General features: G+C 48.0%; 1 protein-coding gene across 22 annotated transcripts in view; it reads right to left on the bottom strand.

The window, feature by feature from the left end:
- Positions 1–1,590: 1,590 nt before the first annotated feature.
- The window catches only part of Rreb1 (ras responsive element binding protein 1), a 173,624-nt gene continuing 150,827 nt past the window's right edge, over positions 1,591–24,387 (bottom strand). For 12 of the 22 annotated variants that reach the window (XM_006516757.4, XM_030247397.1, XM_006516754.4 and 9 more), the window contains exons 10-13: positions 21,107–24,038; positions 11,892–12,053; positions 5,933–6,739; positions 1,591–4,953 (exon numbers count right to left, since the gene is read on the bottom strand). In XM_006516757.4, coding sequence (XP_006516820.1) covers positions 4,481–4,953; positions 5,933–6,739; positions 11,892–12,053; positions 21,107–24,038 — 4,374 coding nt within the window. In that variant the 3' untranslated portion in view covers positions 1,591–4,480. Of the gene's footprint in view, positions 4,954–5,932; positions 6,740–11,891; positions 12,054–18,050; positions 24,039–24,387 lie in introns of those variants that run through there. The other 10 variants (NR_033218.1, XM_030247394.1, XM_006516759.2 and 7 more) reach the window with 6 other exon arrangements.

Raw genomic sequence — 24,387 nt, 5'->3', positions numbered from 1 at the left:
GCACTGAGCCATCTTACCAACCCCTGAACATTTTCTTTATTATTGATTGATGTGAGATAGTCCAGGCCATTGTGGGTGGTGCCATCCCTGGGCAGTTGGTCCTGGGTACATAAGAAAGCAGGATGAGCAAGCCATGGGGAGCAAGCCAGCAAAGAGCATTCCTTTATGGCTTACACTTCCTGCCCTGACTTTCCTCAGTGATGGGCCGTGACTAAGAGCTAAGATGAAGTAAACCCTTTGCTCCCGCAGGTTGCTTTTGCTCATGGTGTTTGTCCCAGCAATAGAAAGCAAACTACAATGCCAGCTGTAGTCCAAGGTCATCCAGGCAAGGAGTCATGCTTACAGGTGCTTTAAACGTCACTCAGTGATCGACAGCTCCCTTCCACCGAGCTGGAAAGGCTGGGGGCCGTGCTTATGAGTCACTTGGTTGTGGCCATCACCAGAATCTTAACCACTGAGCCGTCTGTCTAGCTCTGTGGGACATTCTAAGATCCTCACTGATACTTCATCCAAGCCAGTTGTGGGGGCCAAGAGAGGAGCCTAAGGAGTCTTAGGGACCCCCTACCTCTTGCCATGCTGTGACCTGGCACTGAAAATAGGCTGGCCAATGACTTTGTAGCATTGCCATAATTAACTTCCCACGAGTTTCTTCTGTGGTCACCTTCTGAGGGCTACTCCCCAGCGAGAAGGGTACAAGGCTCCTCACAATGACAGATGGCTCGAAAGGGTCCTGTGACCCCCCCAGGTTGAAACCCACTGCTCTCCACCAGGCCAACTAAATCTGTTCCACCTTCCCCGGGGAAGGCAGGCCCAGCATTCTCCTTTGGAGTCACTAGTGCACAGGACCAGCATTACCAGTTAAGCTGCAGCTAAATAAGAGACAAAAGCGACTGTCTGTGCTGCTGCCCCTTCAGTCTGTCCCTCTAGCCTCATGAAATTCACCACAGCTTCTTATGTCCCCTGTCCACACTCCCAAGACTGAACATCTAACTGCAGCCAATTGGCTTTTTTATTATTTATCAAAGTTTTTCTGATTTTTAAAAAAAAAATCATTCGTCTTATGTATGCAAGTGCTTGCCTCCCACTTGTTCTTTTGTCTGAGAGTCCTTTCTCTTTCTACCTCCTAAGTCAGTCCTAAGGATTGCTCGGGCCCTCAGGTTTGATGTAAGTGCCTTTACCCACTGAGCCAACAATGCCAGCCTCCTGTCTTATTTCTTGAACTCTCAGTGAACCTGTGATAAACAATCTGGCTGGACTAGCCGTCCAGGAGTTCCAGGGGTCTGCTTGCCTTTGCCTGCCGCCCCCTCCTCCCAGTCCCTGTCCCCCCCAGGCCCCCTATCCCCAGTCACCCATGCTGCTGCACAATCAGCGTGGGTTCTCAGAACCCGAACTCGGGTCCTCATGCTGTTGGGACAGGCACTTTGCTGACTGGGCCACATCTCCAACCCCAACTGTCTTTCAAAGATGCTGCCTGGGTGCCCAGGATTCTAAGGCCGTTACTGATTTCGGGTCAGCCCTTGATCCTAAGACCTGCCTTGAGTGGACTGCAGGCTTGGAGATGGGCTTGGAGGAACTCACAGGTTGGTCGTGTGCCGTTTTTTAAATATAACATTTATTGCTTAGATGGTTTGATGCAGAACAGCTTTCTTTTCACTCTGAATTTGGAAGTTCTACACAACTGAGTACAAAGAGAAACAAAAGTACCAAAACCAAACCTGTGATTCTGTTCATGTAGCAGAGACCAGTTTTGTACATACATGTAGCAGCAGTTTTTAAGTTCCCTTTAGAAAAATATGAATTCTACAGTTATTATTGTTTTCTGTTTAATGCATGGGCTGAAATCATTAGGATCAACTTTTTTTTCTTGAAGAAAGAGAAGAGAGGAAAGAGACGAACGCAGGATGATCTGTCTGAAATCGGTATCCGATTCACGGAGCTTCTGCAGAGCTGCTTGGATAACGCCCCGTGGGGCCTCTCTGGTTTGTTTCACAGCCAGATATTTTATGTAGTGATTGAATATCAGCATTGTGTCCATTAAAGAGAAAACAAAAAACAACAAAAAAGAGAAAATTTGCACCTCAATTTTTTTCAGAAGATCCATATATATATACATATATAATATATATATATTTGTAAAAGCCCTGAGGAGAAAGAGAATCAAACAAAATGTATAGAAACAAATTAGCTGGACATGCAAACTAACACTATGATTCACCCAGCGTTTAAACAAAATCACAAACTTCACAGTTTAATATTGGGGGAGGGAAGGCGGGGAGGACAACAGACAAATAATTCATCTCTCAATCTCACTAATAAAATGTGGCAAGACCTTATTAACTATGAAGGAACAGATGAGACTAAATAAAGCTTTAAATCAATAGTGATTATTGCCAGTTGCAGCCCTGGCGGCGGCCGCTGCTGGGAGCAACCCCTGCTACATCTTACCGCAGCGTAGGGTTCAGTCATGGCCTCTCCCCACAGTATCATGAGTTTAGTGTGGAGAGTTGCAAAGAAAACCAAAACACAAGAAACCCCAAATAATAACAATGAAAACAATAACAATTGTAATAATAATAATAATAATAATAATAATAAAAACACCTAAGGGATGTAGGAGCTGGGTTTGACTTAGAAGATCATGGGATCAATGGTTCTGATTTTTCTCTCTCTACAGTAAATAAAATCTCAACTTTAAATGGGTCCACACATCCCTAATACAATTAAAAATCATATATACCTCAATGTTTTTTTCATACATATATCACTTTTCATTATCTCTAGAATATCTATCTTCCATTGAAGTCAGGGTGGTTGGATTTTAGCCACTAGATACTGGTGGACAAAGGGGTACGCACGCCTCGGGTTGCACATCTTTGCGGAGGAGCATATAGAGCCACAGGATAAGGGAGGGGGTGAAGCAGTGGAGGGCCTCTCTTGGGGAAATCTTGAGGCCCTGAAGGCAAGGGACAAACAGGGCTCTAGTAGCAGTGTGGCTCAGGCATCCTCGGGTCTCGGCTAAAGGACAGGGTGCTGAACCGAGCTCAGCTACAGTAGGAAGAGTTTCTTTTTGCTGATGAGCGAGGTCTACTGTTTGTACAGAACACCCAGGAACTAAAGGAACCCTGTCTCTGTGCACCAGGGGCTTGGGCCAGTTAGGGATTTAAAAGCACTCCTCTCTCCAAGCAGCAACCCCACACTGCAGAAAGGTGAAGACAACTCTCGCATCTAGACCTTGCGCATGCACTTCAGTTCATCACTGGCAGTAGTATCTCAATGCTTCCCAAATGACGGTAGTAGCACGGCTGGGGGAAGGCGCTGACCCAGCTTAGCAGGAAGACTGGGGTGCCTTGCAAACTGACTCTGAGGTGCCCCAGGTATGGCCTGGTGTCTCGGATGCCTGCTCCCCACCACTTGTGCATCCTTGCTCTCCCCTCTGAGCCACTCCTTGGCCACGCTTGGAGGACCACTCCTGGCCCCTGCTGGATTCTACAGTCATGGAAGAAAGGTTTGTCTGAGTACAGTAGAAGAGCCATCACTGGCGTGCCACCAGAAGCTTCAGGCACACAATAAGGGGGGACCAGGGAGCAGTACAGGTCACCCAGGACAAATATTGCCCATTTGTTTCTGCTGAATGCAGAGCCCAGCGAACTGAAGAAGTAAAAATAAAAATAATAATAATAATATTAATAACATATACCGAATGGGAAGAAGGGAAAGTGGCTATATGACCTCCAGCCGTGTCCTCTGTAGGCTAGGGTGCTGGGGAGGCCACTTTTCTCTGTAAATTAAGAATGGGAACACTAGCCATTTCTAACACGGAGAGGGTGGAAACACTCGCGAGGTTGAAGCTAGACTCTTTCCTGGCTTTGGCTCACACCACACAGGAACCCTGCGTCAACCACATCTACTAATGACAGAGGCCAGGCCGCGGCTCCTCCCCGACGTGAACCAGAGAATACAGGTCTAGCTTAGAAATTAGCCTCACACCCTCTTCCCTCGGGTCATGTACATGAAATTCACATCATTTTCTTCCAGTTATTGGCTACAGGATCCAAGGGGAAGGTTTTCTGCTTCCAGCTCACAGAACAAAAACAGTACTATCACAGACTCACAAAAACAAGCTCAAACACACAAATACAAAAGGTAATGTTAATGCTTAAATGAAAAGGTCCTCCGAAAAATTCATTAAAATATTTGTTTTGTTAAAATGTCTTTTTTTTTTGGAAGGGGGACACCCACAACGACATGGGAGGACCCATAAGTAGTTAAGGCACTGAAGCCGGCTGTACTGGGGCCGGGTGCATGTGTACTGGGTAAGGCTATGGCACGAGCTGGTTGGCCACAGGCTTGCTTGTCTCTCTCTTGCCCTCTTTTTCCTCTCTCTCCAGACAACTGAAGGAAGCTGAGAAAACCTTGTAAAATCTACATTTGGGATGCTCCGCTAGCTTTGTCTCTGAGCTGATGGAGACAGGGCGGGCTGTCACTCCATGCCCAGGAGCTGTGAGGCCCCGTCGGTGGCCGCCAGGATTGGGGCAGGCCTCTTGCCGCACAGCTCCAGCAAGTCTTGCACGATGGCTGCCGGGCTCTGGGGGTCTGTTTCACCTGGAGACGCCTGCTCTTTGGGGGCACTGGGCTCAGCTGCCTGCTCAGCTGCGGCTCTCTCCTCTGGGCTACATTCCTTCCCAGAAGTGGACAAGCTCTCTTTCCGGCTCCTGGTGACAGCTACGTGGTTGCTGGTGCTGGGAGCTGACTCGGCCTCATTCTCAGAGGCAGGGTTGGTAGCACTGTGGGTGGACTCGTCCTCACTGTCCTCCTCAGCCCGCTCATCCTTGTCGCTGTCTTTCCCGTGGTGCTTGCTGTGCCTGGCTTTCTGGTGGATCCTCTGGTGTCGAACCAGGCTGTGCTTTAAGGTGAAGGTTCGCTCACAGGTCTGACACTTGTATGGCCTTTCTCCTGAACAATGAAAGAATGAAAGGGAGACGTCCATTAACACAAAGGCCACTGGTTCCCACCTCCCACACTCTATATGAATGCAGCATCCAGAACTAAATACACAGGGACAGGACTCTCTTATTTGTCCAAACTGGCAAGGCTGGGGGGGGTGGGGGTGTCACATTCTTCTTCCTGTACCTCTCAGCCTAGCTTTTCTACAAACTGATCGTAAGAGAAGCCCAGAAGCAAAGCGTCCTTAGGAGAAATGATTCCCCTGGGCTCTGCAAGGCCATGGACAGCCACCTAAAGCAAGGCATGAGGAGGATGCATTTGGATGTTCCCGACAGCTTACGGACCAAGTCTCTCAACAGCTGACAATGTCTCTGGCCAGAACAAGTGCCAGCACGCTACACCTCAGTGGCTGTGGCACGGCCACTGTGCACGGGAGGCCATGACGGTGAGATGTGGTCAGGGGGTGGAGGTGCTCTCTTTGGAGGGATGGCCGAGGAAGGGTGTCTCTGCCTTTTGGCTTCATGGTTCTACCCAGGTCCCCCACCCCTGCCCCCCACTAAAATAACAGACCCTTTGGGGCCTTCCCTATATGTGTAGGCCAGTACCTGCCTTCCCTGGCATATCCCTGTCTTTCTCAGGATCTGGCTGAGTCTTACACCAGATGGACATCCGCCTATTCTTCCTGTTCTTAGAAACCTGTGCACAGGGCGGCCACCTTCCCTATCTATAGAGGACAAAACTGGGGCTGAGTGGCTGAAGAAAAATGCTTTCCAAAGTACTACTGCAGAGGGACCACTGCCCTGTAGAAGGCTTGTGGCATTCCAAGGCCATGGAGACACCTCCTTAGGACCCCCAGCCTTCCCAGGTCAGAGGATAACCCTGCAACCTAGCCAGTTCTCTCAGTGGCCCCTGGACCTGACTTCCAGGGAGACTCCCAATGGCCACTGCAGGCCACCTCTTCTGGCAGGCTGGCTCTGGTCTCTCATACCTGTGTGTGACCTCATGTGCCGGGTGAGGTCCTGCAGGGACCAGAACCGCTTGTTGCATACACTGCAAACCTTCTTCCTCTTGTCTGCCTTACTGGCCATGCTTTTGGGGGAGTCTGTCTTTGGTCTTTTGTCACCGTCACCCCTCTTCTCAGCCGTACCTTCCCCATCAGTGGGACCCTCTGTTTCTTCATTCTGTTTCGCCACTGAGGCCTCCCTGGTTCCTGGTGTTGGATCGATTGCTAGGGATTCGGCTGGTTTCTCTTCAGGCTCAGGGGAAGGCGAGGGCCCCTCAACCGCTCTGCCAACGCCCTCATTCTCCAGCGAAGGTGCCGCTGCTTCCTCCTCCTTCGGCTCCTGGCAGCTGTGTGCCTTCTTGTGGCGACTCAGGGTGCCCAGGAACTTGAAGTTCTTTCCACAGGTATCGCAGGCATGCTTTGGCTCCTGCTGGGCTGGGCCTTGGCTGTCCACAGAGCCTGCCTCACTCTCTGCCAGCTTGAAGTCCATCAGCTTGGTGGCGAAGTCAAGATCCAGGCTCTGGTTGCTGGCTGTGTCTTCCTCGGGGGCATCTGCAGCCCCAGTGCTCTCTTCCACACGACACTCTTCCTCTGGCTCTGGGTTCTCCTCTGTCTCCTTTTCTTCCTCCTCCTCAGAGGGAGCTGCTGCTGCTTTGGCCTCTTTGATAGCAAGGTCCTGTGAAGCCGGACTGATCTCACTGGCTCCCTCTGCTGGCGGCTGCTCTTTAGCCTGTGCTGTGAGATCCAGCACCTCACCTGGGGTGGTCAACGTGTCTGTGTCTGACTGGCTGTCTGTGTAAGCAAGCAGACAGGAGAGAGGTTCAGACGAGGTGACACTAGGCAAGCCCTTCTCAAGGGCTCTAATGGAACTTGGCCAGACCCACCCTTGAATCCTGGATACTAAACCTAATGAGGAGTTTTTGAATCTGGAGTTATAAAGGCCAAACCAGCCTTCACACTCCCAAGGAAGGCAGATGGGCTCTCGTGCCTCAGAACTCCTGACTTCCACCATCACGCCCACGTACACTCAGCTGCCCCCACCCCCAGGAAGGTGTGAGTGACTCAGGCAGTGCAGACAGAGAGGGCGTGCATTCCAGAGACTCGCAGCACTAGGGAGGTTGAGGAAGCCAAGTTGTAAGGGTTATCTTTCCAGTGCAAAGAGCTTTTTACAAACATGCAACATACACAAGAACACCCCCCCCCCATCTTCCAAATGTGGTCCTCAAAGAGTTTCACAGAAAATGAGCCCACATGCAGATTCTGTGTGAATGGTCCACAGGCACATCTCCAGGTAGAGGCCAGAAACCAAACATGCTCCTGCACCTGTAGGCAACACATGGGGAGGACCTTGAACACAAACCTGGCCAGGGGCACGTGGGGAGGGATGGTGAGCGGCTCTGAGGGGCTGTGGGTGAGCATGGGGACTGGGATCTATAGGGTGAGTGATCTTTTGAGGACAGTGATTTCTTGATCTCACTTGTCTACACCCCCCCCACCCCCCATAGCGAAACAGACATGGGAAGTCCACCAGCTTTCAGTGACCTTAAAAAGAGGGAACCATGGCCAACATCGATGACACCAAGGCCAGGCATATTGGTGCACACCTGCGATCTCAGACCTTCAGAAACTAAAGTAGGTAGGAGTTTGAAGCCAGGCTGGGCTCCACAGTAAGTTCAAGGCTAGCCCAGGCTATGAGGAAGGAAGGAAGGGAGGGAGGGAGGGAGGGAGGGAAGAAGCAAGGAAGGAAGGAAGGAAGGAAGGAAGGAAGGAAGGAGAACAAGCCCACATGGGAAAAACCCCACAAACAGTACCAGGAACATTACCCTTTCTTTAACAGGGTTGAACAAAGACTTAATGATTTTAACAATGAAATGGAAGCTGGCTGAGGACTTAATGTCCGGTTTTCTAAGGGTGCTCAGTGCTTCCTCTGAGCTCCACAGAGAAGAGTCACCGCTTCAAGGCAAGCACAGGTGTGCCCTAGGAGCGCCACATCTCTCACCACTGCCCGAGGCAGCTGAAATGCATGCAGCTAATCTGAGACTTTTCCGGGCTGTGGTAGAATAAGCCAGAAGGCCACTCACATGCCTGTCATTCCTCCTTAGTGTCACGTGCTCACTCTGTCATGTGCCATCAAGGCAGGTCTCAGATGGGGAAAAGGAGCCGCCTCAGACATGACACTTATACCTCACACCTGCTTAGGGCATCCCTGCAATCAAGTGGGGACATTCCCACCCACATCACCCGTTTATGCTCAGAGGAAAACATCTCTGCTCTTTTTCTGGAATCACAGTGAGTGTCTATGGGATGGATTTCGATTTACTTTAGACTACAACTGACACACAGGATGCTCAGATTGCTTACTTTGTGAGCAATTCTGTGTGTGCATGGATGTGTCTTGTGTGCACGTGTGTTTGGAAATCAGAGGTCACTATCTACCTTGGGTCTTCCTCAATTACTTTCTATTTATTTATTTATTTACTTATTTATTGAGACAGAGTCTCTCAACTAACCTGAAACTTGCTGATTGGACAGAATGGATGGCCAGCAAGCTTCAGTCCTCTTTCATCTTGTTCCCACAGTGGTGGGATTTTCGGCGTGAGCTAACACATGTCTGTCTGTCTGTCTTCCTTCCTTCCTTCCTTCCTTTCTGTTTTTAACGGTTGTTAGGTTAGGGATTGAACTCAGGTCCTCAAGTTTGTGTGGCAAGTATTTTTCAGAATAAGCCAAGTCCAGTTTAAAAATAAGGTTACTTTGTGGTTAATTCTACTTTTTTCCTACTTTTTACCCTGGCTGTTCCTATTATTGGGTTCTCAGCAAAAACATCTTCTGCTTTTGAAAATGGAGCTTGCTATGCATCCTAGACTAGTCTCTCAAATTTGTGTTTCTTCCATTTCAGCCCTGGACTAACCCAGCACATAGGCTGTTTGAACTGGAGAGAATGTATTTAAAATGATAGACTTATGAAAATAAAAATGAATTCTGAAACCAAAGCCAAGTGCATGCCCCCAGTCTGAACTGTCCCATTCACAATTCCATTCTGAGGGTGGGTGGATAAGGTCTTTCTGTGTACAAAGAACAAAGGTAGCTTGGTTGCACTCCAGACTTCCACTAGGGGGGAGTGTTTTAGCAGGATAGCCTGTGACCTGGTTTATGATTCTTGGGAACAATAGACTTAACCTCCTCTCATACAAGAGAGTGACTAGTCAACTTGAATGGGCAGGTCCTATTATGGCTTGTCCTCAAAAAACCCCACATATTTTGTTGGTCATCTCCACAGTTAAGGATCGCTTCCTTCCTACAAATGAAATGTAGTTTAAGATCACTGGCTGCCTGGTCAGAGTTCAATTCTCAGCAACCACACAATGGCTCACAATCATCTGTAATGGTATTTGATGCTCTCTTCTGTCATGCAGGTAGGTGTACATGCAGACAGAGCACTCACACATATAAAATACATAAAAAAAATTCATGTTTATATTGTAAAAGGTCTGGTCCAGGTGCCTACCAATGGAATGGCTCCTCCACGCATCCCCTGAATAAGAACCAAGAACATTCAAGAGTAGAGTAGGCCACATCTGCCACGCAGAGGAAAGCGTCTCAGTGTAAAACTGAATATTTAATACAACCCTAGAAGGGAAAACTGTCCCCGCCTTAGTATTTTTAGCATCGGGTACAGGAGGAAATCTGGGGTACATTTTCATGGAAGACCTCATGTGGTTGGAAAAGTGACACTGACATTATAAAACATGTTTAGGGATTTAAAAGGAATTCAATCTTTGCATATAAACTGAACCTCTAAAGCTTCAGTACTTCTGGTCATTTCCCGTCTCTTTAAAACAAAGTCTGTTTGGGATGGAGAAGATAGTTCAGTTGGTAGAGTGCTCGTCACCCCAAGCTGATGGACTTGGAGTTGGGGTGACATTCTCCTGTGAGCACTCCAGAGCTATGAGCAGGAGGTTCACAAGTTCAAGGTCATCCTGAGTTTAACCACAGTCCTAGGCTAAAACCAGAAAACCAAACCAAACCAAAAAAAACCTGTTCCTCTACCCCCAGCCAGTATCGCACTGCCTTGGGTTGTAAATTTCTCAAACCCCTCCCTCAATTCCTAGGTCTCCTGTTCTGTTTTTTTTTTTCTCCCACCTCAGCCTGTCCTCTCTCTCTCTCACCATGGGCTGTATCTACAATTAAACCAAACACTTCTCTCTTTGATAGTTCTTTTCTAAGAGGCTTTGTGCCTTTAAGAAAATCTATATAACTTCTGGGGCAGGGCCTTGGAAAAAGAAAACCTGTAATTGTAAACTTAAAAAATAAATACGCCCACAGGCTAACACTTGTGCCAAAGCTAAGCTCAAACCATAAATTCTGACCGAGCTCTGGCGTCAGCAGAGTTCCTGTGAACAGCCTCCTGGATGAGCAGGGTACAGTGCCTGAGACTCTTCTGAGGACATGGGTTCCCACCCCAAAGCACCCCCCCCCCTGTCAGCTGCCTTCCCTTTTGAACTGGTTTGGGGAGAATCACAGGACCTTTCTGTAAAGCAGGCTGTAAGAAAATGTTCCAGTCTAATGGGTACTGTGGCAATGATGGTTAAACATTATCAGGATGGTCTGTGGCAAAGACAGCTGCTGCAGTGCCTTGGGCTTCCAGCCGCTTGGGAAGCGGATCAGGCTTAGCTCACAGGGACTCAACCATTGCAGGCTACCTGTCCTCACTCCCAGATCCTAGGGAATTGTGTGGAAATAGAAGTTGGGGGTTGGGGGTGCAGTGTGGTTAGCAAACCAGCTGTGGCATTCTTGCCCGAACAAGAGGGTCTAACCTGGGCAGAAGGACCCAGCAAGCCCAAGGCATTCCATTGCTCTCACTGGTCTGAATAAGCAGTGTGGTGGGAAGGGTAAAGGTGTCTTACCCACTGGGGTCAGCTCTCCCAGATAGCCAGTCCACTGTGATGTGTCAACACTGAGGTCAGGACAAGGGGGTCAGGGGTTGGAATCAATGACTGTCACTCTATCCACACTGACTCCTAGGTTCAGGGTGCCACTCTCCAAACTACACAGCACTCCATCCCACCAAAGTTTGAGAAGTCACGAGAGACAACTGCAACCCTAGATGAACACATTAGAGGCTGGCTTGGATCCCAGAAATGGGCAAACGCTAACTTTCAACACCCACGGAGCCTGAAGCCTGTGTGTGCAATGCCCTCCCTGCTACTGCTACCAAGTGGCCTGAGGCAGCTTACTTTTTTGTACGGTGTGTTTTGGTAGGGCTAGCAAACTCTAGCAGTTAGACCATGGAAGTGTATTAAATAGAGGACTTGAGTAAATACAGAAGGTGATGGGGGCAGCGGGCAGAAAAGGAACGGAGCAGCGTTAATTACTCTGTAAGGGCCGAGGGAGGAGGCACACATCAGCACAGGAGCATAATACCCGGACAGGTCAAGCAGAGTTGTGATTAAGAAGGACATGCACAGTGCTGTCTCAAACAAGGACAGATTTATACAGGGAGGAGTTATTGAGAAGAAAAGCCCCGCCTTGCCCCGCCTCAACCCGCCTCCCAACTAAAAGCTTGGAGGGCCACAGTTCTTGCAGTACTGAGTCCACTGGGCAAGGGCTGCTCACGAAAGCTGCAGGATCTGGGTCCCCCAGACTTCAGAGCTTCGTGTTTCCTTCAGGGGTTTAAGTCAGGAGCCGAAAGCGCACAATATCCGGCTCATCCTATCTTCCAGGATCAGAGCAATGGCAATTTTAGGAAGGAAGGTGCTGGATCCCCCCCTGGCAGCTGCAAAGTCCCCTGGGGCACTGACACTGTTTCCCCAGCTCACACAGTCTCGGCAGGGGCTAGGCCCCCTGAGCTGTAGCTGCTCAGTGCTCCGCCCCAGCTTACACAGCCTTAACCGAGTTCTGGGGAGCACCCTCCTCTCTCTGGTTCTCCATCACCTAGAGTTTCTACCTGTGCTATCATGGGATCCAACATCACTCTCTTTTGGGGGAATAAGCCCGTTTCTTCTCAGGGAGCAGGTGGTAACTCCGTGTTTGCGCAACTGGTGCCGCTCACAGTTAGATTTGGTAGAAAAGAAGGCATCGCATTTTTGACAAGGGAAGGGTTTCTGACCTGAAGCAGGAAAAAAAAATACGCATTTATCTGGCTTTCTACTGCAATGAAAAAGAAAAGTTGCTTTTGATTTACTCTTCTGGGATTGCTGGCATTTGTTCAACCCTCCACCCTTTCCTTTTAAGAAAATAAGAGAAACATACTTAACAAAAAGAAACAGAAACTGAGAGACAATGACTAAAATAATCATTTTCCCTTAGCCTTCATGTAATGGAAGGAGTTGTCATCAAGAGACTAAAAATAAGTTAACAATGAAACCAAGATACATGTGTTTGAAGCAAGACAATAAAAACTGTTAACACCACAACATTTCTAAGGCACAGCAAGCAATACCTAAATGAACCAGAGAAAAAGCACTACTGGATAGCCTGGCAGGTAGAACTGAGAGGGTGAGGAGATGGACCTGGGCGTGTGTGTAGGGGGGAGGGGGGAGGGCGGGGGAGGGGGGGAGCAGGCTCAAGTCTCCCAATGGGAGGCAACCTTCAAGGCCCATATTGAGAAGTCAGAGTGAGCCTCCCTCTAGTGTGGCAAGCAACAAGATTCATGGTTCCCAGGTTTTCATTCTTCCTTTGTATGGGCTAAGGGAGTGACCAACACAGGCAAGTGTGCATCAGGCTATGTACTCTGCTCCACAGAGGCACGAGCAAGGCCAGCCCAAACCCTAGGCCAGCACTACAAACACGGTGATGATGCGTTGGCAGGAGAAGCCCTCTTTCTGTCCCAGGGGAGGTTTCTGCTTTGGCCTGCTTATATCCTTCATTTATTTGCATTGTAAACATTGTGTTTCAAAATGCATTGGAAGCTCCCCTGTGGCTAGTCCTGGGTTTGTGTGGATTAACGGTGGAGGGGAAAGGGCAAAGACTCAGGGAGAGAGCATATACGAGAAAGTAGGAGAGGAGGACGGGAAAGGACAGAGGTAAAGAAGAAAGAAGGGAAAAGAGAAAGGAGGGAAAGAGAAGAAGAAAAAAGGGGAAGGAGAGACAGAAGGGACCAGGAAGACAGGAAGGGGAAAGGGCAGCATCCTGAGCTGTAGGAGATGTTGGACTGTTCAGTGTCACTGGTTTGCCCTCTGCCCCCGCACTCCTGCCCCAGTTGCCAGAATCCAGGTCCCAGTTCCTGACTCTATTGGGGACTAAAAGCACCTTCAAGTTGCTGCCCAGTGCTGCTATCTTGGAACCTTGAACCTGCAGGTACTCAATAACTAACATGAAGAGTCACGTGGCACAGCTCCCAGGAAACACAAACCAGGGACCATCCTTTTAGATTAATGCTTAAGAGACAGACAAAGCTTGAACTAGTGCAGTGTGCAGGACCCTGCACAGGCTCCTGGGCCTTGCTGCTAAGATAAGCCAGAAAGAAGGGTTTCTTGTTTTCCATGGGATGGAAGGCCCAGAGTGGCTATGACGATGCAACCCTCACCGTTATCAGGAATAATCGATCAAAGGAAATCATTAATTCCCTCCTGAGAGCACACATCCTTTAAGATGACACTCCCAAGCCTCCGGAGTTGTCTGACGGTGCAGATGGGCCAGGGATGTGTACAGCTCAAAGACACAGCTCATCTCTGATGAGGCTCTGAGCTTGAAACTACTGTTCTTTAAAATTGGGATTATTTGCTTTTAGGATAGATTTATATCAGATTTTGTCCAAATCACGTGGGGAATCTTGCCTGCGGTTCTGAACTAGGATAGTGAAAATTATTCACTGACTTCAAGTAGAGAGGGCAGTGAACAGGTATTAATAAAGTAAGTGTCTGTGGCTCCAGGAAGAGAGCCGAACAGATAGATGGTATAACAAGATGGCTGCTCTAGACAGAGGGCCAAACAGAAAATTGGTATATCTTGGCAATACTAAAATTTTGTCTTCTTTGAGATTTACAGGTGGTGAAGAACATGGTGGGCAAGAATCCACTAGAAAATTAAGATTATTAGCCTGAGAGTTAAGAGTTTTATTTTATTTCTTTTCTTTTTTTCAGTGAGTAACTTCGGTAGTGCTGAAACAAGTAGCTTGGACTCAAGCACAGGAATTGAAACAAAGAAAACTGCTGGCGGGCTAGGAGGCCTGCTGCTGTGGGGAATGCAGGCTGCTCTGAGTGAGAGCTGTAGAATGAAAGTTGCCTATTTCTTGGAGCAGAGATTGATTGAATTATGAATTTATTAAATTGGGATTACTTGCTTTTAGTATAGATTTATATACAGATATTTGTCTGAATCACATGGGGAATTTTGCCTATGGTTCTCAACCATAGGAGTATAGGGAAAATTAGTCAGTGACATCAAGTAGAAATGGCAGTGAACAGGTATTAATAAATGTCTGTGGCTCCAGGCAAAGAGCCGAACAGATAGATGGTATAATGAGATGGCTGCTCTAGGCAGAGAGCTGAACCATAAGATGGTATAAGATTGCTTTACTTGTCTTACAGGATACTCATATTCTGTCTAACATGGGCTCCAGGGGAATATTGGTTGGGTTTTGTATCCTCTTGGTAACATAGGAAAGTCTTAAGAATAAGCACAAACAGTATTTTAGTTTACTTCAGTTGTTTTGGATTGTTTTAATTTGAACTAGGATAGGGAATATTAGTCACTGACTCCAGAGTAGAGATCACAGTGATAATCATTGCCTGCCTTGAACAAGTATTAATTATCTATTTCTGTGGCTCCAGGTAGAGAGTTCAGCCAGCCATTATACGGGTATTAATAAAATATGTCTGTGGCTCTGAGCCAAACGGAAAGATGGTATAGACTGCTTAACCAGCCACAGAAAGCTCATATTCTGCTAACGTGGGCTCCACAGAAATCTTGAGTATCTTTTCCTGCTTGAAAAGATAGGAAAGGCCTAGTATAGGCACATACAGTGTCTTAGCTTATTTCATTTGTTTTATATTGTTTTAATTTTCAAAATGGGTGTGATGTTGAGTTTTGTGGTTATTCCTCTGGGAGAAAGGCAAAATAAAGGTTTTTTTGGTTACGTCTCAAATTTGGCTGATTTGGGAAAAAGGTTTTGTCTTTGTGGTTTTGGAAAAGGTGATTAAGATCCAGAGTTATATGGATCAGACTTGACAGAGGGAGACCCCCCCCCCCCTGAAGAACTAGATTTCAGAGAATTGAACAAAAATGTTATCTTGATGATACTAACATTTTGCTTTGACATTTATACATTACAGAATATACAGCCTTGGTGAGTTTCTTCGTCAGACATGCTGAACTGACCTGCTTGAACTCCTGATGTCTTGGACTTTCAACCAGATACAGCCAGGACACAGGCATCAGAGACTAAATCAATCTTTGGTGTGGCCTTTTAAAGGCCAACAACTCCCCTATCTCCCCACCCGCACCGATTCAAAATATCTCAATGCCCATATTCAGCCTGAATAAGTTACAAAGAGTCATCGCCCCAGTTCCTGGGCTTTGGGGCTGGAAGTGGTTATTATAGGTTGTCTTTCTAGGGAATTTAGAAATGGTCATAATTGGAACAGGGAGGAAATAGCTAGAATTGATTGTATAGGCATAATCTCATTTGGTAGAAATCATTTTAATTGTTACTAAGTTGAAGTCATAACTTATTTTGATACAGAATTTATTTTGATGCAACATCAAGGTTTTCATTGGTACAAACCTCCTCTATTGATGGTTATAGAATACTCATATTCTGTCTAACATGGACTCCATGGAAATATTGGGTTTTATATTCTCTTGGCACCAGAGAAAAGGCCTAAGTATAAGTTTTTTAGATTACTTCATTTGTTTTGGATTGTTTTAATTTGAACCAGGATAGAATATCAATCACTGACTCTAGAATAGAAAGCGCAGTGATAATCATTGCCTGTTTAATCATCTTCTATAACTGTTATTATAAACTGATCTGAGATGATTACGCCTGTGAGTTAAGGGCCAAATAGCAAAGTCATGGCTCTGAGTTTACTGTTAGAGTGTTTTCAAAGATTTTAATTAGAAATAGTAGTTAAGGGAAGACAGTCCAGATTACTTTACATACATAGCTGGTTTTCAAAAACGTCAGCAATCCACAGAATGTGACATTTAATGTTATTTATTCACGTGTTATTGAGACTAGTCTGCTAGCTTTCCCTGTCTTGGATTCAAAGAAGAAACTGGAGCATCTATGAGTTGCTCCAGTTGTGGCAAGATAGACACTAGGCAAGAATTCTCATTTCATCTACATACACTGTCCAGAGAAAGGACACAATTACAGGTTTAGGACGGCTTGGTTGTGCAGAGACAGAATAGGCTAGTCCTTAATATCCTGTTTTTCTAAGGTTTGTTAGATGATCCTGGCCAGAAGGCTGAAGACCAATGCTTCAATGTTTTGAAGTAAGGGATTGTCCAAGTGATCAGCGGTCTCTATAAATTGGCTAAGTTTTGGAAACGGTGTTAGGCTTCCTATATACTTTCAGTTAATATCAGTCATTCTTGGGTCTCTGATGGTGTTGCAGATTCATAGCCAACCCAGGCTATTTACTTTGAGAGGATGGTTTTCAGATGGCTTACAGTCTAAAGCCAGGACATGAGTCAGGTATAGAATGATTTAAAAAAAAAAAAGACTTATCATTCAGATTTATTATTTTTTTTATTTATATGAGTATACTGTCGCTGTCTTCAGACCACCAGAAGAAGGCATCAGATCCCATTACAGATGGTTGTGAGCCACCATGTAGTTGCTGGGAATTGAACTCAGGACCTCTGGAAGTGCAGTCAGTGCTCTTAACTGCTGAGCCATCTCTCCAGCCTTTTAATTTAGGATAGATGATGGACTGGGTGTTAGGTCTAATCTTGTTGTACTCTATACTGTGAGAAAGGTTTTGTTTTTTTATTAGAACAGAAAGGGGGAAATGTTGTGAATGGCTCTGTGCTGCTTGCTCTCCTCTCTCCAACCTGGAAGCCCTGTCTACTCGCCTAGTGATTGGCTCCTTTATTCATTAGGCGATTGGTTCACAGGAATCCACTTGTGTGTGTGACTCATTACTCATTCCAGACAGCCTCTTCCAGGAAAGCAAGCAGCCCAGAGCCACCCACAACAAACTACAGCACTGAAAAAAGCAGCAGCAGCAACAACCACCACCCATGAAACCAACCAACGACCCCAACCCCAGCAATGAGCAATGGAGTAGAAAGGCATACAAGAGATGTATAAGGATGGGGTGACCAAACAGACAGGAATATTTGCATCAATCCAAGCATACTTAGAGACCTTGGAAAGGCCTCATAAAAATCCCACTATGTGTATAGACAAGGACCCTTGCACACTAGTAGAGGACCTACCAAATGCTTGAAGCACTGAAAACACCCTCAATTATTTTTTTTTAAGATTTATTTATTTATTTCAGACACACCAGAAGAGGGCATCAGATCCCCATTACAGATGGTTGTGAGCCACCTGTAATGTGGTTGCTGGGAATTGAACTCAGGGCCTCTGGAAGAGCAGTCAGTGCTCTTAACCTCTGAGCAATCTCTCCAGCCCCAACACCCTCATTTTTTTTTAAATCTTGAAGTGACCGGGTATAAAACATTTCCCCATGTATTTTTCAAGTGGCTCTTTTGCTTTTCATTAATAACAACAGAATATCTTAAATTTCCTTTGTCTAAAAGAAAGATGGCAGCTTCTTCAGGTCTGGTCAGATAGGGAGGAAGAGAACGGAGAAACAAGGAGCTGGCAGGGAGCTATGGAGAATGCTGAAGCACTGGTTCAAGTACCAGCACCAAAAGGGGTTAAAAAAAAAAGACTTAAGGGCCAAAGGCTACTATACTGGGATTCCTTTAATTAATTATTTTTTATTGGTGCCTCTGTGTGCATGAATACATGTACACCATGTGTGGGAGGCAAGAGAGGGTGTGGAATCTCTTCGAGATGGAGTTACAAGCATTTGTAAGATGTACAACTTACACATGGATGCGGGCAACTGAACTCTGTATTTAATCCAGCCATCTTCCCGACTCCACTAGGCTGGGATTCCAGATTTTAAGAAAATGGTAGGGTTGGTTTTTTTTTTTTTGGTATGAAATAATTTACTTTTTAATTTTCACATGCTTTTGCTGTATTCCATGAACAGTCACATTAGTGCCACTGAAGGACCTCAAACTGACAAGTAACACAATCATTTAAAGCTTATACAAAGCAGAAAATTACTTTTAAAATAGTAATATGCTTTTTGCCTTGCAGGGATGTAAAAATGGTGAGCCTGTTTAGTGTATGTCTGAAAGTCACTAGTGCACTTTACCAATCTGGTAGACTGTGTGTGTGCGCGCGTGCGCGAGTGTATATGTGTGTGTAAGAGCAGCTGTGACCATACTTTTGTATCCGGGGCCTGTATGTCTCCCACCCCAATGTGAACATTAAAGCCACCAGTCATCCAAATTCATTCATGCAGAGCAGTCAGAAAAGGAAGAGAGGCATTATCTGAAGGGCACTGGGAACAAAGCCAGGCAGAAGGAACAAGAGTTTGCTGAGGACAACGGGACCTTGTTTGTCAAGTCCTAAATGGACGAGCTGCAAATGTTCTCTGAAGAGAATCAAGGTTAGAACTAGCCTGGGACACACATGGAGTTTTTGTGCTGACAAGACTGTAGGAGCTAAGCATCTTTGGACTTCCCACATACTTTACCCTCGGGGCCCAGGGTTTCTTGGTACTTTTCTTCTTTTGCAGTCAAAGCTACCACTTAATAAAGTACTTGGGCTGGAGAGATGGCTCAGTGGTAAAGAAAGTGCTGCTCTTGAAGACCCTTTGGTTCTCAGCACCTACATCTGGTAGCTCACAAGCACCTGTAACCTTGGCTCCAGGGGATCCAACTCTTTCTTCTAGCCTGGGCAGTTACCTGCACACGTATGTGCAGACACAAACCCACATACAAAAACATGGATTAAACCTTAGTAAAAGGCAGCTAGGTACAAGTAGCTCAAGTTGCTTTCTATACTGTGAGGACATCTCCCAAATTTAAACGTCAGTGCTTGTTACCCATTAGCAGTGGGGCAGAAGGTGAGATGGAAGAGCCCAGGAGCTGGCAAAGGAGCTCCAAGCACCCATGAGAATGAGAGGGAGCTAGGGGATCCCAGATGCCACAGCTGGAGGGGTTCTCAGAGATTGCACCATCCTGACCCAGCACTGTGAACAAGGAACCAGAGCAAAGGGAAGGAGGAAAAGGTGAGGACAGATACTGCTGAAAGGGACTGGTTGTGTTTGCTGGCACTTTGTCCTCCTGTGGCCTAAAGACACAGGCCGAGATGCTGTGAGGGGAACTGGCAGAGACAGTGCATTGTTGTCTCACGAGGTACAACATGTCCAGAGGGAGCGCAGTGAGCCACAGGTTGGAGAGCTGGAGGAGGGAGGAAATCGAGTGTGTAGAAACTGCCCAAGAGGACATGAAAGATGACAGCTTCCTCCTCAGAGTACATTCTTGGAACCTAACTAAGCAGGGTAAAGAGCTAAAGCCATGTTTGTGCTGGCAGCCAGCAGGTGGACCCCTAGTTGGACATTCAGCAGCTGACCTCTTTGTTCCGTGGTAGGGAGTGGGTAGAATGGAGAAATGGGTTGAGACCAAGTACAGATGCTGGGATAATTCAACAAAGTAGCTGAGAGGATGGAAAGAGACCCTCTCTCATGATGGAGGCAGTTTGCTTAACTACAGTTGAAATTGGGTTTTGCTCAATGCTGTTGGCTGCGCTCTCTCTCTCTCTCTCTCTCTCTCTCTCTCTCTCTCTCTCTCTCTCTCTGTTTGTGTGTGCGTGCACACGTAAGCACACTTGTGCCATGGCTTGCGTGTAGAAGCAAGAGAACAACTTGTAGGAGTTGGCTCTTTTTTCTACTCTGTGGGCCCTGGGGACCGAACAGGTTCAGATGCTCCTACACCAACAGTGATCAAACCCCAGGGAAAGAGGGGACACGTCTCTGGTATCTGCAGATGCCATCACAAATGGAAAAGAAATGGACACTTTGGCTCCCAGGAAGCCTGTCAGTTTGCTGAGAGATGGCCTATCTACACAAATCTTCAGTGGGCGGGGGTGGGTGGGTGGAAATCACAGCATTCCTTCCTGGAGTGTTTCTAGCAAGATCTACTGCAAAAAGATCTGCAGTAAAATTTGAGCATCATTCTGATCAATAAGTAATGTTTCCGTCTGTCCCAAATACTACAAAATACTTGTTGGTCTGAAAAGTCAAATCTTGCCAGTGATCCATATTTTAAACTGTAAACTCCAAAAGGGTAAGGACTTCACTGAATGTACAACAATCGCCCAATCGATCGATGATACAAATCCTGTGATACTATTCAGAAAATTATAATTATACCTTTCTAGATGGCTATTGAAATATTAGAAGCACTAGGCATAAAGTAATTTAATAGATAAGTCTCTGTTCTACACTTCAACTTCTAGAAACTGACATCTGAAAACTATTTCCGGGATGTTGTTTTGGTAATCTAGCTTTGTTAATTAAAACATTCAAATGATACGCAGAATGTTTTCCTCAACAGTTGACAATTTTAGGATAAATAGAACTTTAGAAAAATTACTACTATCAATCATCTAAGTATTCCAAATAGGAAAAAAAGTCAAAATAAGTAAGGGACGCTGGAGCTACCTCAGTGAAGGGGAAAAAATATCCAATCCCACTTTTCTGTATTACATGTGTGGTAGCTAAAGAACTCCATAGAATGTTCAAAAAAAAAAAAAAAAGACGGCACTGAAGATTATCATGTCAAAGCACCAAGCTCATTACATCACTGTTACCTTAATGCAAAGTCCCACTTCTCCGGAATGGCCTCCATACTTAGAAACTCTTGGAACTTGTCAGGCAAAGGTTATGGGGAGGGAAGTGAAGGAGCCTATGACCACTGTCACTGTGTCTGATACATTTATTTACAGATAAGCCTTGGTGGCTCAGACCACAGGCACAGATTATATGGAAAGTAACAGCCTGTGACTTCTGAGACAAAGAATGGAGCATGAGACAAAGGCCCCAAACTTTAGGCCTACTCCTATCCCTACCCATTACTCTTTCCTTTCAAGACTCACCGCCTGGTGAGCCGTGAGGGCCTTCTTACCAGTGTGTGTAAGCATGTGCCGCTGCAGGGAGCTGGCCCAAGGGAAGACCCGGGGACAGTGGGGACAGTTGATCTTTTGCAGGCAGTTGGCATAGGAGTTCCGCTTTGCTCTCAGCAGCCTGTCTTCTGCGGGGCTACCTTGCTCCTCATCAGCGGGCCCATGCTGGTCGGCAGGGGCTCCAGCCACCTCTTCCTGAGTGTCATCCTCTGCAGTCTGCAGAAAGGGACTGAACTTGTTGGTATCTGTGGTGGCCAGCATCTTCTCGATGCTAGCAAACTCCCCACTGGAGTCCAGGTCCACAGCACTGCTGTTGGGGAGGGGCCGGTTTCTCAGTCCCCTTTTCCTGCCCCTCTTCCTCGACGAGGAAGTGGCAGCCGGCCCTTGTTCAGTAGGCAAGGCTTCCTCAGGGCTGCTGGCTGCAGGGGGTGGCTCACTGGATTCTTTAGAGCTTGTGGTGTCAGTGGGGGTGGCGGCAGCTTTGGGGATGGAGCTTCCTGGGCTGTCTGTGGCCACAGTGTTACTGCTGGTGATCGATGGTCCAGGGTCAGCTACCTTCGTTTTCAGCAGAGTAGGGGCCGAGGACACGGAAGAAATGATCTGGGCGATGGAGGCCAGTGGCGGCAGCTCCTCTGTCATCGAGGGCTTTGGCAAGAGGAGGGGGGGCTTTGGCCGTAAGGGCCGAAGCAAGGCTGGGTTGTTCAAGAGGGCAGCAGAATTGCCCAAGAGGGGAGTATTGCTGACGAGCGCGGGGGAGTAGATGGGGACAGCCAGCTGCACGGAGCCCTGGAGGGGCTGAGTGTGGGGCTCTAGCTTGGCAGCTGTGGTGACGGCCACCACCGTGCCTGTGGGGGTTTCCAGGCTCCCCTTGGGCTCCACAGTCACTGACAAGGTAGGGCAGGGTGGTGGGCGGGGTGAGAGCGGCTCGGCTTGCCCAGCTTCCGGTTCCGGTTTCTTGGCGTCACTGGGAACAACTGTGTCCTTGTCTCCTTTCTTGACGCTCTTGGGGATGGACAGGTCAATGGGCTCCATGGAGCAGTCATAGAGGGCAGAGGAGGAGGAAGACGTCAGCAAGGAGGAAACATTTTCCTGCTTCACTTGGACCAGTGCCAGGCCTTTCTGCGAAAAGTCAAGGGGTTCGTTGAAGTCCATGGCAAAGCTGCTGGCTGGCTCCAGCTTGACAGAGATGTGGGAAGGCAGGGGCTGGGTGGGGCTCGAGTGAAGAAAGCCATTTTGGGGCTCCAGGAAAGTGGCGAGGGGCTTGCACTCCGCGAAAGTGACACAGCTGCCCTCTTCTCCTCTGGAAGCGGCATCCGTGGGCGTGTCCGCGGGGCCGAGGCCACTGTTGGTGGCAAGCACGTAGCTCTCGATGTCCTTCTCGGGCACGTGCAGGTGCTGCTTGAGGATGTGATGGATGCAGTTGCGCTTGGCCACGAAGGGAGCGTTGCATTCCTTGCACTCGAAGGGTTTCCGGCCTTTGTGGCAGCCGCCCAGGCCCCGGCTGCAGTGTGTGCGCATGTGGATGCGTAGAGCTCGGTAGTGCTTCAGATCCTCCCCGCACAGTCTGCACACGGTCTCTGGGGCGCAGAAGGCGTCCACCAGCTCTGCGGTGGGGCTGCTCACGTACTCTATGTTCTTCTCAATGTCCTTCCTGGTGGCCTTGAGGTGCTTCTTGCGCAGGTGCCGCTCACAGTTGGCTTTGACCGTGAATGGGTAGTGGCAGATCTTGCAGATGTAAGGCCGTTCCCCGCTGTGTGTGCGGATGTGACGGATCAGGGCGGCTTTGTCTGCAGCAATATAGTCACAGATGTTGCATTGGTAGGGTGAGATGCCCAGGTGGGAGCGAACGTGGGCTCGCAGGACTCCAGAGAAAGCAAACACCTGGTTGCAAAAGCGGCAGGGGTAGAGCACCTTGCGCATGGCGGGGGTCTTCTTGCCACTGGGGCCTGTCATGATGGCCTTGAGGTCACCTTCTGTTATCTCCTGCTTGATCTTCGCCTCCATGTTGAGGGGCAGCAGGGCCTCAATGATACTCTCTTGTTCCAGCTGTGTCTTCATCTCGGGCTGGCCCGGCAACTCCACTCCAGCTTGCTGCAGGAAGAGCTGTGTGGTGGTGCTTGGCTGGATCCCAGACTTGGACTGAAGCAGATGAACATTGGACACTGCCTCCACCGACCCCTTGAGGAACTTCAGGGACTGTGGAGGAAGGCTGGGGCTGATACAACCGGGAGATGCCTGCTGGGCGTTGATGAGAGGTGGGGGCGTGGAGGCGGCTACCACTGTCCGGGGTGTGACCAAGGGCTTTGGCTTCAAAGGAGGCATGTGCTTGAAAATCGCCTGCAGCGGGGTGGCAGGGGCCTTGGAAAGTGGCGGAAGACTGATCTGCGGAGGAGCGGAAGCTGCCATCTTTAGAATCTGTTGGATATCTGCCAGCTCAATGGCCGACTCTCCTGAAATAGGCTTAACCACAATGCTACTGTCTGGCTGGATGATGAAGCCCTTCTGGAAGGGCTGCAGGGACAGATGCTTCATATTCTCCTTGGTAGCTGGGAGGACTGTCAGAGAGCCACCTAAAGAAGCAGCGTCAAGAGGAGACACACTCAGCACGGTGGGGCAGCCAGGCTCCTGAGGTAGCTGGTACTTAAGTGTCTGGAGCTGTATTGCTTGGTTGTCGTCCGGCAGGAGCTCCTCCGCCGGGGCAGGCTTGACGTCTTTGGTGTGCTGCAGGCCCAGCAAGGCCAGGAAGGCCTTCTGTTCCAAGGACTCGGCAGCCAGGGTCTTGGTCTGGAGCTTCTCCCGTCCCTGATCGGCAGGGATGTGGCTCTGCCTGTGCAGGATGAGTGACGACAGCATGGGGAACGCCTTGTCGCAGGTGTCACACACAAACCGGTGCTGCTCGCTGATGCACCGCCGTAGGTTTGTCTCACACCAGGCCTAAGTGGGACCCACAAGCAAAAGCAAGGGAAGAAAGGTGAGGATTGAAACACGACCGTGAAGGAGATGTGAGAGGTGCCTGCTGTTAGCAGCAGCCGCTTCCATTAACACAGAGTCAACTTTTCGGAGTGCAGATCTGAGACTGAATTCGGGAAAAGCGAGGGAGGGCGGCCCTGGCCTACAGCAGGCTAAGGACAGCCATGGATGTACTCCAACACCAAACTGTAAAGTGGCTTAAACTATGAAGAGATACTTTTCTCCTGTCACTCAACTGCACAGTTCACAAGGGTGAGCTCAGTAGCTAGCAGTGTCAAAGGTTGGGCACACCTGAAAGAAACCTGCTTGTTTG

This window comes from Mus musculus, chromosome 13, assembly GCF_000001635.26.
Source record: "Mus musculus strain C57BL/6J chromosome 13, GRCm38.p6 C57BL/6J".
NCBI classification, from domain to species: Eukaryota; Metazoa; Chordata; class Mammalia; order Rodentia; family Muridae; genus Mus; species Mus musculus.
The sequence above is the reverse complement of the archived record's forward strand: the minus strand, read 5'-3'. Positions and strand labels throughout refer to the sequence as shown.